Here is a 15,235-nt window from a genome sequence, read left to right as displayed (position 1 = left end):
AGAGAGAGAGAGAGAGAGAGACAGAGACAGACAGAGACAGAGACAGACAGACAGACAGACAGACAGACAGACAGACAGACAGACAGACACAGAGAGAGAGATGGGGGGAGCCTCCTCTGTATTCTTACTTAAGATGTAAGTGTTTAAACTTGTGTTTTTTTAATATGAAAATATAAATTCTCATTCAGTATTTTGTTTTATGTCAAAAGTCAATTATTAAGATATGCTTAGCTGTCTATTATACAGTAAAACTGTCAAAGATATGAAAAATCAGTCTCATCAGATAATGACAGAGCAGACCAAAAATGTCTTTCTATAAAAACCACCGAATTAAGCATGCCAAATATTATTCTTAATTTACATGCAGAAGATCATATTTGAGCACTCTGAGAAGCTAAAATACTGTAGGGCTGAGGCATGTATTAAAAACAAAGAAGCAAGTGAGTAAAATCTTCCTTAATAGTAATAATTATACAGGCTAAAATATCTTGAAAAGTATATACATACAATCCTTTGTTAAGATGGTGTTCGAAAGAATGAAGACAAGGAAATCTGTGAAATACAAGACATTTCTATAAAGGGAATTATTCCGCCCCCCTTAGCAGAACTACCTTAGCACTCAGTGTTATTTATTTTTATAGTGCGTAGCTTCTGTCTCTCTGCCAGCAAAGATTTTATCCTACATTATTACTGTCATTGCATTATTTTAATTATTATTCTCAACATAACTCTTTCTTTTATAAAATCGTAACGTAATAGGTTGTGCAATTTATCTTTATTTCCCTAGTACCTCATACAAGCACTCCCAACTTGCAACCAACAATCGCTTGATAATTTTCCATCTAACAAATACTTATTGAATTAATATTGTAACAAATTAATGGAATTATCACTTCCCTTTTAAACATAAAATATATGGCTATTTCTTATTTTATAACTAATAATATTCAGATTATTATACAAAATGTGATATGAATATTCAAAAATAATGATTCTAATTTCAAGTTATTTTATGAATCTTGCTGCATTAATTAAACTCTATTCTTTATGAGGTCACCTGTATGCTTCCATCTCAAGACAGTTTTGCTGAGGCTCATTATGTCTATAATTCTTTGGCTATGCTAGCTTTCAGTTATACTGAATGTGGTACTACACATATCTAAATTACTCAAATCGTAAAGAGTATCTACATAATGAGGGGCTAGCAGTCATATCTTACAAATAAGGGGACAATCCTCTCAGGTTGCCAATATTTAAAGTTGAGAGGTGAGCCAAAAACATGGAGTTCAAAATGTATCCTCCATTTCTGCAATTTCAAATGGTTTTGAATATCCAAAATATCTATTATCCCTCACAAGAATGAAACAGAATCTAAAGAATAGCAACACTATCAGTTGGTACTTATGAGAAAATATATAAAACTACCGCATGCACAATCTCACAAGGTGGAATATCTGTATGTTTTTTAATGACATGCTCTGTATCAGATTCCTCCTGCTTTGCCTTTGTAGCCCAGGATTGCCTTTCAGATTGTTAGTGCTGACATACAAACCCAATTTTCTTTATTCTCAAAATAATCTCACACTTCCCATATGGGCTTCAGATTTTCAAAATAAATTTTTAAATTAAAATTGTTGTGTCTCAACTTTAAAACAATACTGGTATAAACTTTATGGACCTACACAGGCTAATACACATGATCACACAGACAACAAAATGTCAAAATGTGCTCTATTAAAAATAGAGTGAATGTCCAAACATGAACCTCTTACACATCTTGTTTGAAAAGACAACATAATCACTAATGACATTTGAGACTGTACTGAATGCATGTGTAAGTACATAATTTTCTAGTGACAGAATAAGTCAAATTATCACCTAAAGATTTCCTTTTGTAGCTACAATAATTTTGGTAATAGCTAGTAAAGCGAATATGGGAACTGGGAGTTGTTATCTCCCAGGAAAAAAATTGGGGTCTTTTCTCCACAACTATGCTAAATGATGTTGATGTGAAACAACTTCTTCTTTTTTATAATAATACATGCACTTTAGTGGCTCATTACACCGTGTACACACTGTAGCTTCTCCTGGCAGTGACCTTGTCACATTTCCAATCATCTGTATGACTCATTAAAATTTGGGTTCTTTTTCTTTGACTAAACACTGACACTCTTCTGATTTTACATCTTCTTCACTTATGAGTGTTCATCAATAATAATGGCAATACTCCTGGTCTAAAGAAAACGCAAACTCAGGTCAAAGGACAAAACATGAAGAAGAAATGTTTTCACAACTGCACTGATGGGGAGAAGGCGACTTGCAGGATATGGCAATTAGAAGAAACCTAGCTCAAATCATAATAGAATCTGGCAGGACTTGTTCTGAAGAAGGCTGCTAAACTGTAAAAAAATAGGGGCATCCCGTTTCAGAGCCAAAAGGGCATTAATGAGGCCATTTGGTTCAACTGCCTCATTTGACATCAGACCAGGAAGCTGAAACCCACAGTGATTTATATTATTTGTTCCAAAGCACACCACGTTTAGGTGCAATCCCAGAAGAAAGATCCAAACTCCCAGTCAGCAAATGACCACTGTTACAGCAGTACTTCAAGGGACCATCTAGTAGACTTGGCAATGACGGTGATTTAACTGTCATTGTTTTTATCTTCTGTGTGTAGAAGGTATAGGTATCATTTTCACACTATGACTATACTACAATCCCAAGCCATCAGAAAGAGCCTTGCATGTATTGAAAAACTGAAAAACGTGTGCTATGTTACTAGACACTTTCACAGTATCTCATTTTACTTCTACACATGTAAAGGAAAACGTAGAGATTATTTTTCTTATCTGAGAAGAATCTGGAACTTAAAGACATTAATCACCTAAGATTGAAAATATATTAAATAAAATGCCTAGGACTTGGAAAATCCAGCTTCAATTTTGTGTAACTTCCGTAAGGTGTTAAGGCCCTAGAGCCAGCAGCTCCCTGTGTGCTCATGTTAAGGGGACTCAGATGTATTTTGGTGTGCAATAGGAAATTGATGTAAGAAAAAAAATTATTGACATTATATTCTGGAGAAACTGTTTGGCATTATAAAACTTAGCTAGTGGTGTTTAACTTTGTGTTTTTGGCAAGTTCTGAAAAACGATTCCTACTCTTTGAGGAATTACTGATACCTTCCTAACATAGTAAAAGGGGCATTCATTGTTCTGGCTTCCATAAAAATTTGGAATACACTCTAAAAAATGTCTTGCATGTCTGTTCTACGTTTCAGAGTAAACATACAACTATACATATCCCATTCTAGAAAAACAAATTGCTATTTGTATTTAACAGTGTATCTAAAAATAAAATGTTGGATTTTCAGTTGGAGAAAAAAAAAAGCCATCCTACTCTTTGTCAACATACTAGACACACTCAAGGACAGTGTCTAGCCTCCTTGTTCTAGGGCAAATTGTATTTCATTTACCTAAGCATAACTTCCTGAGAAGAATCCCAATGAATATATTTTTTGTGATCAATTCTGTTTGTTATCTGTCATACAAAATGCATTACTTGTCCTAGATGGTTTTCAATATTACATTACATTCTTAACTCAAAAATCCAAAACTAAACTGCTTTAATATATGAAATTTCTTAGTGCCATGCAATGCCACAAGAGGTGATCAGCCATAATCAAAATGGAGATGCACTGAAAATGCTATATAAAAGTACCTTCAAGCCCTTATGTGAAGTGCATGTGAAACATAAAGGAATTGGACTTGGGTTCCATTCCCCAAACGTCACAGTGTGTATGCACAAATATTCCAAAATCTGAGGAAGACCAAATTCTAAAAGATTCCTTCCTTATTCAGAGAAATTTAGATAATGGCTAGCCAACCAGTGCCAGCTTTAACGCCCTCCCATCAATCAATCATCTCAAAAATCTTTCTGAAGTTCCAGTTTGATCATACAGTTCCTCTCCTGAATTGTTTCTTAGAGCACTAGCAAAATTCAATTCAAGTCTTAATCAGGAACAATGGATTTTTGTAATACCTGTATCTTGACCTCCTTCTCTGTTTCACAAACTTTATGTATTTCGCACAGGGTCTCACTACGCGGCTCAGACTCATAGTGATCCTCCTGTCTCAGCTTCCCCAGTGCTGGGATTACAGGTGCCTACCAATATGCCTGGTTATGTAGTACTGGGGATTGAATTTGGGTCCTTGTGCTTGCCTAGGCAGGTGGTGAGACTGCTGAGCTATCTCTGTAGCCCTTGACTTTCTTCTTAAGCCTTATTTTTAAGTTTTATTTATTATTATTATTATTTTGCATCTACATGTGCCGTTTTCTAGTCCTGTTTTTACAAACTACTCCTGATGTCTGTGGACGTAGAAAATATATGCATTCCTATGTCTGGGTCATTCAGCATGTTGGAATTCCAGCTTAGACCATTCTGCCCTCAATTTTCTCTCCTTTCTACCTTTATTTTCTCAGCCTGTATAGCATAACCCAGTGCTGCTCCTCGCAAAAACTCATCTTTGACTAAAGCAGTTCCAACCTGATCAGTTCATTAGCAGGTCTCTTTCATATAAACTAGACTGTGCTCATCTCTAAATGAAGAGCTAGCTGTCACCTCACCTCTTGGGAGGCTGTAAACAGGCAGATCACTACCACTCCCATCTAATAGTGAGACCCTGAACACCCTGTATGCCCTTCCCTAAAATACAAAAATAAATAAATTATCAATTAATACCTAACTGTGCCACCACATCTCGGTATGTTGAAGAATAAAGTAAAGAAAAATCAAGACAATGGGCACTGAAAATATGTTTTTGTTTGGTAGGAGCACACTTGACAATCATGTGATTATGCATGAATACAATAGTTGAAAAATAACCAGGACTTTAACTCCAGGAACAAGACCCCACCTCTAAAATCTGCTTCTTAATACTCAATTCATGTTAGAGGAAGATATACTTTGTAACATTTTACATTGACTGTGTATGACTCATGCCATCAAAGATGGCCCTGGTCACCTTACTCTCTACCAGTGTCTGAATCTCATCATTTTTACCTCATCTTCAATTTTATTTCTTTGGAGCAGCCTTTTCCCCATATCTTGTATTTCTTTACTACTGAGGTTTTTTCATGTATAGGTATATTCATTTCTATACTTCTGAATACAACCTCGTTCTGTTTATAATGAAACTACAAAATCCAAAATAAAACCACCGAATTAACAATCTAACACTCCCCAAGGTTCTTTCCTGGACTCCTACAAAATACCACACAAATTCTAATCCCGTGTAATCATCTTTCACCATTTTGGATTCAGCAGAACTTGACATTTCCCCTTCCTCAGAGTTCTTCATTGTGAGCCAAATAGTACAGTGATCCCGATCTCTGTCTTTTCCTAAGACAGCCAAAGCATCTGTCTGTGTCGACTTGTTCCACTGATTGAGATTTCTCCTCTTCACGAGTCAATGGCCAGTCATTCAGTCTTACAAATATTTATTTAACTTGTCTTTTTTTTTGTATTGTAACAATGCTTTCCCACTTAAAGAAATACAACTAGAAAAAGTGAGTACAGGAATATGACTCACTTTTTAGCTTTTAATAGGTAATAGCAACTTGATTTTACAAAAGTTTTATCAATTTACATTTTGGATGCATTCCACTGAAATGCCAATATCAAGGGAAACTTGCACTGCATATTTAAACTTTTTAAATTCATTACCAGATGAAAATTAGTATGTTTATAATCTTGATTTCTCAAAATGAGTAAACAATGTTTTAAAAATTAGACTAGTCTTGGTAATTATCATTTCTATTTTTATAGTTACATTATAAATTAAATGTGTCTGCCTGAGGAATAATATTTAAAAAAACAGTTGAATAGCACATCACAATCTGTAACTATTTCATATTTAGCTTTAAGTTAAATTTTAAAGAAAAACAAATATTCAAAATTTGATTACATATAGGACATGGACTTATTACAATCAGCAGACAAAATTGCAAAGATAATAGTTTTTCAAAACTTATAATAAGGACATGGACTTAATACAATCAGCAGACAAAATTGCAAAGATAACAGTTTTTCAAAACTTATAAAATTGCTGGGCCTGGTGGTACACACCTATAATCCCAGAGTAGAACTTGGGAAACTGAAGCAGGTAAATCAGTGTGAATTCAAGACCAGCCTAAACTAATAGCAAGACCCTATCTCTAAAAAGAATAAAAAAGAAAACATAAAATTTCACAATGGAGTATTAGGAATAAAATTTTAGGCCAAAGTAAGAAAGAAAAGTATATATAGAAAGTACCACCTAAGCTACTATCCTCACTAAGCTACTAAGTACCACCTAATAGTACTATCCCTAGATAAAGTTGTTATTTATATTAATAAAACCCTCAAAATTATTTCACATGCTCCAGGCTTCTCTCTTTATTATAAGATCAGTTAATTTACTATTTGCTCTTTGAGATAAGAAAAATATGTTTTCTCTTAAAGTGTAAGCAGAAAGAATTAGACAATCTTTATGAAGTTGGTAAGAACTTACCACCACTTTTCTAATAAAGGTGGGAAAGACAGGAGTATGGGAGGCAAATTTGGATGTATTCCTTGCCTTTTCTCAGCATCAGCTCTAACTGTAAATTAGAATCTGTATCAATTTCTATGCTACTGGGATTTAAAACTCAAGACCTTGCACTTGCCCAGCAGGTGCACTGAACTATATCCCGAGACCCCTCTAATTCTTAATTGGAAAAAAAAATATTTCCAAAACATTTTTTATTTCATAAAAGTTAGCAGTAATAGATCAATACTATAACAAAGTTTGTCACAAACTATCCAATGGGGAAAATACAGTGCTGATTGAATTAATACTGCTTTGCTGAGGACAAGTGTAATCAGTCCCTCTATGTTTTGCTTTGATGAAAGACGCCATTCTTCCTATTAGGAAAACAGATATCGGGAAGTGATGCATTTGTATAACCTTGGTTTCCACAAGCTGAACATATCTTCATGATTTTCTGCCGAGCTGTGTTCACTCAAGTTTTTGCAGTTACTCTTATCTACCTGAGCGCTGGCTTTTTTTGTCTTTGCACATCCACTTGCCTCCTGTGCTACTCAGAGGCAAGTCTATTAAGCTAAAAGGGTGGTGTTTAAGTTAAATTTGGATCAGGAAGGATACTGTTCAGTTTTCAAAAGTTGTGAGTGGATTGAAAATGTGTCCAACTACTTTATAACACAGCTCTTGTAGAAAGCACAATGTCAAGCAGAAGACCCAATACTATTATGGACTACTGGACTATTTTGAAATACTTTGCTGAGTTCACACACCTATAATATTTAAATGACAGAACTAAACAAAAAAAAGGGGATACAGATAAATGACCATTTTGTATCTGTGTATTCAAAATGGTTAGGAAAGATATATAGCTACAATCTCTTAATTCAATGAATAGAGGGATTTGTTCTAATAGTGTTTGTAAATAGGATAGCATGTCTGCATCTTGTACAACAAATAACCACTAGCAAGACAGTATGCAATGTGCTAATTATTGAAACTGTCCTACCAATTTGATTTGAAGCTATCTCATTGCTATTTGTTTCTCAATAAAATTATGGGAAAAACTGCAAAAAAATAAATAAATAAAATATTATCCCCGGTGGGGGGGAAAGAAAAGCACAGTGCCTTTTGAACACAGGTGAATTCCATTCAACACCTTGTAAAGGAGAACAAATTTGTTAGTTGTTTGGATAATTCTATAGATTATGGCTATATAAGCTGTAAGTGTATGTTTTGGTTGGTACATGGAAGGATGCTCATTTATGCCAATATAATAATACTTTGAAATCATTAATCATATTTTTTAAAGTGTATTACATGTGTATCTAAAGATTAATAATATGTCTCAACTTATCCTGGAATACTTGAAAGATTTTAAGTAAAGTTGTAAGTCTAAATGGCCTCATGCAGTACTGGGATTATAACTTATTTTCTTTATTAAACATTTTAAAATCTATCTGCATGATACGAAATAGAAGAACTGGCTATTTTGCAATGAATATTGTGAAAGAGGAAGAAACTACTCAAAAGAAAAACTGGGCTGGTGAAAGGAAAAAAAAAAAAGAAGAAAGAAAATATAAATCTTCCCAAGATAGCTAGGGTAATTTTATGGCTAGTTTACATTAGTTCATTGAAAAGAATGGTTTGCGTTTATGTTGTTTGAGCAATTTTGCCTGAGTATACCTTGAAATCTGAACAACCACTTTGAAGATAACAATATGCAATATATTAAGCATTGTTAATTCCATACTATCTTGTTTTGGAATTCTGTATCAGCTTTATTGCATCATTGGTTTCATTGTTCTTGTCTTTAAAATAAAATAAAAGATAACTGGCTATAGATGAGTTCTTTAAATTTGCTGAGGCTCTTCAGAGACTTTGAGTTCAGGGACACCCTTCGAGACCTTTCAAAGGAATGTAAAGATAATTCAACTCTGTAGTCAGGGTCTATTCATGACTGGCCCCAGGTTCACTCATTAAGATTATACTATGGATAAAAAAAAAGTAGTAAGTTATCAGTTACTTTGATAAAGAAAGCTAATGTTTATCTTTTAACAAGTTAGTTTATATTTAAAATACACAAAAATAAATTTTGTGAAACTATTTCAGGCAGCTGTTAAATACCTCAATATTAAAAGTACTCATAATCAAGTAGTGTTTTGGTCTTCTGCCCCTGGAACATCAGCTGCCTTCTCTTTCTTTCTGTCTACATACCTCACTGCTCCTAATGTTAGAAGAGTAACATCAGCCAACGAAATATTTAAAATTTCTCTTTTATCAGTTAATTAAAAAAAACCCTATAGTATTTTACAGTTTTTGTCCTTAACAGTATCAGAGACACAGATTTTTAAGGAAAAAATCATACTTCAAAAAAGAGAGATAATTTTGTTGATAAATTTGTGTGTGGTTTGAGTTCTTTTGTATAGCAAGTGGTCTACATCTGCCCTGTGTGAGGACTCACATAGATCAACTTGGATTACTCTATGGTTTCAAGAAGTGCATTTGGGGCATTCAAAATTTCCATCAGTCTTTGAAAAACTGAAACTGACATGACTAAAATGTCATTATCACTTCTGCTTCTATTTGCTTTTCTTCCCAAGCATATGAAAGATGGAAAATCACTGACATCACTCCTAGATTATATTAGTAAAAGTTTTGCTCTTTGAGAGTGTTGTAACACAGTCTGAAACTTTGTGAGAACTTCATCACAGAGTAAACGAGCCTTACTACAGTTCAGTAAATAAGTCATTTTCAACTAGAGCCTGTTATCTGCTTTATTTTGCAACCTTACATGAGATATGCCATGCAACAGGACTTCTGTCTAATTGCAAAACCAACTACAATACAAGTTGTCTTGAGGTTTGTTCACATACAAAATAAATGCTCACATGTTCTCAGCAATGGTTTCAGAATTGTGGTTTTGGAAATTTTTAATAAGTAATAAAATGTTCTCCTATTTTTGTTTTGTTGCTAAAATGTTTGTATATCTGAGACATAGATCTAAGAAATCAGCTTAATCTTTAGATACACATTACAGAATCAAAGTCAGGCTTTAATTTATTTGCCTGTCTTAGGTTTTGTTTTGTTATTTTACCCTGAGCCTGACATGATGACATAATCAGGATTCCCTTTTAATACCCCCTGAGCCCAGCATTTAATATAATTGATTAGTGATACAATCATTCACTGAGTCAGTGCTATTTTTAGGAAAGGAAATGCATTGCAATGTGTTGGTTCGCCCATATAAATGCACACTGCTGCTTTTCACAGACTGATCATAAAGTTTTCTGTACAGGATATCAGAAAAAGTCTCCAAATGCACATATCGAATGACAATAATCCCATTTATGTGACCCTTGCTGCTGCTGCTAAATAAAAGCTATCTGGAGGAAGACATTTTCATTTGCATGCAGTTATGCCTTCTGGTACATACCTACAGATTTCATTAAATCATTTCCCCAAAAGAGGTCAAGTAAAAACCTAATTACTGTTTAAGAATACTTTATCTTAGAGTAGAGCCTTGATTAGTAAAATCAGAGATCATCTGTAACGCACCTTGAACCTGGGTGAGTGGGAATCAGGAGCACGCACAGACAGTACACTCACAAAGTATGAAACTAAGGGCCGGCCAAAATGCTCAGCAGATTAAAGCACCTGCAAGCAGACACAGGAGCCCGGGGTTTAAGCCCTTGGCCAGCCATGCCGGCCCCACCCCTGGGGTGTGCTGAGACTGGGTGTGGTGGTGCACACCTATAATCCCAGCTCTTGGGAGGCTGTCAACAGGCAGATCACTACGAGTCTGATCTAGTAGTGAGACCCTGAACAGCCTGTAGACCCTTCCGTAAAATTAAAAAAAAAAACCAGTGTGAAAACAAGTAAAGCACTCATCCTCCATGAGAAGTCTGAAGTTGAATAGTAGCTGTGGATGCAATAGTGTCGTCAGACGGGAAGTGGGAAAGACCTTCTTCCCCATGTCCTGAAGCACTTGTCCTGAGTGGATGGAAAATAAGGGCTCAGGAACCAACAATAGTACCTCAAATGCAACCTCCAGTTACCAGTAAGACAGATTAACTAAACAGGAATCACAGAATATGAAAGCAAACTGTTTGAAACTTATGGGAGTTGCATTTGTTGAAACAACCACAGAGTATTTTAAGGTTAGTGTCAGACTTTATTAATCTGAAGTGTAATAAACAGTTTTTTAAGCCTAAAAAGTGCACAGACAAAATTAGGTACGTGAGTCATAGAAAGGGAAAAAACGTGTGCGTTAGTCAAGTTGCTGTAGCCTTGATATTTTGCTGTAGGAGACCCCAAGTCAGAGGGTTAAAAGTGGCTTAAATGCCCAGTCTCCCACAGTAGAACTGCCAGGGCAATGCTACCAGCTGGCCCGCTGATCCTGCTTGGCAAGTGAAACAGAAAACAGGTATTAATTTTAGAATAAAAGAGAGAGTAGGAATCCATGGAATCAGAATTTTGTACACAGGTGGAAGAGAGCCCAGGAGTTTGGAAACCTGAATTCTGACTAATAAAAGAGTGAGATACAGTATAGGATGTAAGTTTCTATGAAATGAATGGAAGACAGATGAAGACTAGAGACTGGTACAAAGGCAGGACGATCACCCTTCAGTGTTAGGACAGAAAGATGGTAGAACTGTTCTCACCAGAGACACAATGCTTTGTGAGATAACTTGGTAATTTAAAATGGAAATATTTCAAGGGATTTGTCTATAAAAATCAGGCCATAGATACAGAGCAGAAAGTGGTATCAATAAATGGATATTATACTAGAGAAATAGCATTATCAGGTCTCTCTCGTTGCTCACACGTAAAAGCAATCTGCACTGTGAAGCCAGAGGTGGGGTTAAACCTAGCAATTTCAGTAAGTCCCAGGACCAAAGCTTAGAGGGTTACGGAAACAAAACTTCGCATGGACAGATCACTGTTCCCTAGTATTAATTACCTTTAAAAAAAAAATATTCAAGTCTGGCTAGATAGCTGAGCGGACTAACGCACCTACTTAGGCAGAGCACAAGGCCTGGGGTTTGATCCCCAGCATGCCGCACCAGCCCCTGAGATGGCGACTGAGACTGGGCATGGTGGCGCGCCTATAATCCCAGTGCTTGGGAGCTGAGCACAGGAGAATCACTATGAGTCCGATCTAGTAGTGAGATCCTGAGATCCTGAAGACCCTGTCCTAAATACATTAAAATAAAATATTTAATTGATTTATTTATTTATTTGGTACACCTGCAGGGCATGAAGTACCCAGAATCAAACCAGAGTCCTTGTGCTTGCAAGGAAGGCAGTTATGCCATTGAGCTACCTCCCTAGTCCTTAATTGTCTTTTAAAATACTCTACATGCTGCAAAAATTCCCATTATGCCATAAAAGTTTATTTCTTTATCTTACCTGACTAGTGATTCTAGACACTTCAGAAATTCTAGAAGCCTTACACTTTCTTCATGGCTATACTTCACAGACATCAACGTTTGAAGTATATTATTTCCATGTTATTCCACCAACAAATACTTCTCTCCTCTTCTGTGTATATAATATTATTTTTATTTTATCTTTTTTATTTTGTTACCAAGGATTGAATTCCAGACCTTGCACTTGCCAGGCAGCCGCTTACACAGTTGAACTAGAGCCCTGGCCCTAATATTTCATTTTTATGTCTACAAGTTAGTCCACGGTTTTATTTTGTTTTCCCAATCCCATCAATTTTCTAAATGTAGGATTGCAAAAGCTCAACTAATTTCAAATTAACATCTGACCCTACAGCCAGCTCAGAAAAGGCAAGATAATAAGGTAAAATGCTTACAGTTATCATTATGAATATGAGTCGTATCCACCTGCTTTTTCACAGATACTATTATTTTTGAAAAAAAATGCTACTCTGATTATGACTAATTATATACACCAATGGTACCTCAGTTCAAATCTTAATTTCTTCCAAAAGTCTTTGGAAAAGATCGCCACTTCGATGTGTGGGAAATATGGTTGTGCCTCTTTGTCACCTGATGCACAGTTTATAAACAAAATCAAAATTTTGCTGAACACTTCTGTTTGGGAACCAAACTGCTTGAAAACAAAAGCATTTGTGTGCAGATGTACTGCTGTACATAATCAATTTACTTTATCTTAAGACTTCATTTCACAAGATTTTACTGAGATCTGTACATTCACAGGCTGTTTTGCAGCCCACCTTCAAGGGTCTTCAAGAATTTATATGAAAATTCACATACTTTATTATCTTTGTATTGTACTTATTTTCATATTTCAATATATATGTTTCTCTCATTCAGCAAATGCTTCTAATACTGACAGAAATACAGACATAAGAATTGGAATTTTAAAAACTGCTAATATTTGTAATGTGATCACAATTCCATTTTCACTGTTAAGTTTATTTCAGTAAATAAAACATTAACAAACACCTAATTCATCAAATATCTGCTGAACATTAATGAGAAACTGGTATGTTCAATTGTGTAAAAAACCTAAAATAGTAACATATTAATATAGACAATTACCATAAATAAAGTCATAAAGGAGATTTGGATGATATCATCTGTTAACTTATCAGAATATTTTCTTAGAATGTTATTATTATTATTATTATTATTATTATTATTATTTTTGGACAAGGTCTCCAGGGTTTCTAGAGTTTCACTATACGGATTGGACTCTTAGTGATTTTCCTGTTTTCAGCCTCCCTAGAGCTGGGATTACAGATGTGTACCACACCCAGTGTCAACTGCTGTCTCAGAGGGTTCCAGGAGCGGGACTGGCACAGCAGGCCTGGGGATCGAACCTCTGGCCCCTGAGTCTGCCTAGGTTAGAATGTTAATTATTAATAAAATAAGTAAAATTATCTTACATGCATGTCATCACTGCAAAGTAATATCCACAATCTTTATAAAACAAATGAAGTTATACCAAAGTAATGAATGTAAAGATGAGGTTGTACAAAATTATTACTTGAATATTAAATGCAGTAAAATTGTTATTTGCACCTCCATCTTCAACATATCTAAGAATCATCATTACAGTGAAATCAGCCTTCTAATGATCCAGTCATTTTATATTTTTATTCCAAGCTAAATGTAGGTCTGAGCATAACACAGAAAATGATATCATAGATAAATGTTTGGGTAATAAATATAATTTTGTGTTGATTTTTAAATTTGAGCATTTCTGCCAGCTTTCCTTTTTTTTTTTTTTTTTTTTTTGGCAGACCCGGGGATTGAACTCAGACCCTTGCGCTTGCCAGGGAAGCACTTATTCCACTGAGCCATCTCCCCGGCCCCCAAGCTTTCCATTTCTAAATAAGAGATCTTTGAAGATAAAATCTCCAAGAACAAAAGGTGCTCACTCACCTTATTACAAAATTATGACTGTCAATCTCCTTTCCACATCCACTCTCTAGCAGAATGCCAGAATTTCCAACAACTGCACAGGTCTTAAACCGACGATTTTTCATTGGTGAAACTTCAGGTAGGAGGCTGTGCAGATTATGGGAAATATTTAGTGTCCGGCGCCTGTCCAGCACGTAGTGTATGACATCACCTGGCTTAAAGCTGCTCTTCACCACTGAGACATCACGTTCTGCATCTAAGAAACGAAGGATGTTCTTCCTATATTTGAAACACAAGCAAACTTTTGCATTAGCCCATATCCAAGGACTGCTAATGTCATTATCCAAGCATGAAACATGAATTAGTAAATCACTGATCGTAAATTTGATGAGGTGATAATTAGATCAATCAATTAAGTATGATCTATAGGAAACAGAATGTTTTTAAAAGGGACTTGAACAGAGTTTATAATAGTTTTGTCAGTATAGTATATATACATATTTTAGAGAACAAAGCACAGTATATGAAAACATATCTTGGAAAATCCATTTCGTAGACTTGAATTTCCATAACTGGATACTCTACTACTGGCTTTCCATTTTCTATAAATTTTATAGAAAATTTTATAGTGATTTATTTCACTTATTGTAGTCTAATTAAGATAAATAGAAAGAATAGAAGTATTTTCAATTTAGAGATAGTTAATATCATGACCTTTCCAATAAACTTACTGACCTTTCCAATAAATACATGTATTTATAAAACTCATCTACATTTTATAAATATGTGAAGAAAATGGGAAACTATGTCACTAAATGTATATGTATATTGTCTTCTCAGCTGAAGTTCGTAGGAAATAAGACCAACACAATAATGGACATAATGGATGGATGAGATGGCGGATTGTACATGGCAGAGAGCACCAAATGCTTCTTAGGTCCTTTCTTCCATCCTTCCTTTTGCTGTTTGAATCTTCAACAGTTATTATTATTATTATTATTATTATTATTATTATTATTATTATTATTACTATTAATTTATTTGGTGTAGGGTCTTGCTATGCAGCTCAGACCCGTCATGGTCCTCCTGTCTCAGCCTCCATAGTGCTGGAATTATAGGTGTGCACCACCACTCCCAGTTCTGGCGGCTGCTGGCACTGCATGCAGTACCAGGGATCGAACCCGGGTTTTTGAGCTTACCAGGCAGGCACTTATGCTGCCAAGCAATCTCCTCAGCTCTGAATTCTCAAGGGTTTGTTTTTTGTTTTTTGGGTTTTCTTGTAGGCCTATGGTGTGTTCAGGGTCTCACTACTAGATG

General features: G+C 35.2%; 1 protein-coding gene across 1 annotated transcript in view; it reads right to left on the bottom strand.

Annotated features, from left to right (window-relative positions):
- Nucleotides 1-15,235, bottom strand: part of St8sia4 (ST8 alpha-N-acetyl-neuraminide alpha-2,8-sialyltransferase 4) — a 92,847-nt gene that overhangs the window by 63,002 nt on the left and 14,610 nt on the right. The window contains exon 3 of the mRNA XM_004625419.2: nucleotides 13,940-14,197. Coding sequence (XP_004625476.1) covers nucleotides 13,940-14,197 — 258 coding nt within the window. The remainder of the gene's footprint in view (nucleotides 1-13,939; nucleotides 14,198-15,235) is intronic.

This window comes from Octodon degus, unplaced genomic scaffold (genome assembly GCF_000260255.1).
Source record: "Octodon degus isolate 3935 unplaced genomic scaffold, OctDeg1.0 scaffold00009, whole genome shotgun sequence".
Taxonomy (NCBI): Eukaryota; Metazoa; Chordata; class Mammalia; order Rodentia; family Octodontidae; genus Octodon; species Octodon degus.
Note: the sequence above shows the minus strand (reverse complement) of the source record. Positions and strands in the feature narration are given on the sequence as shown.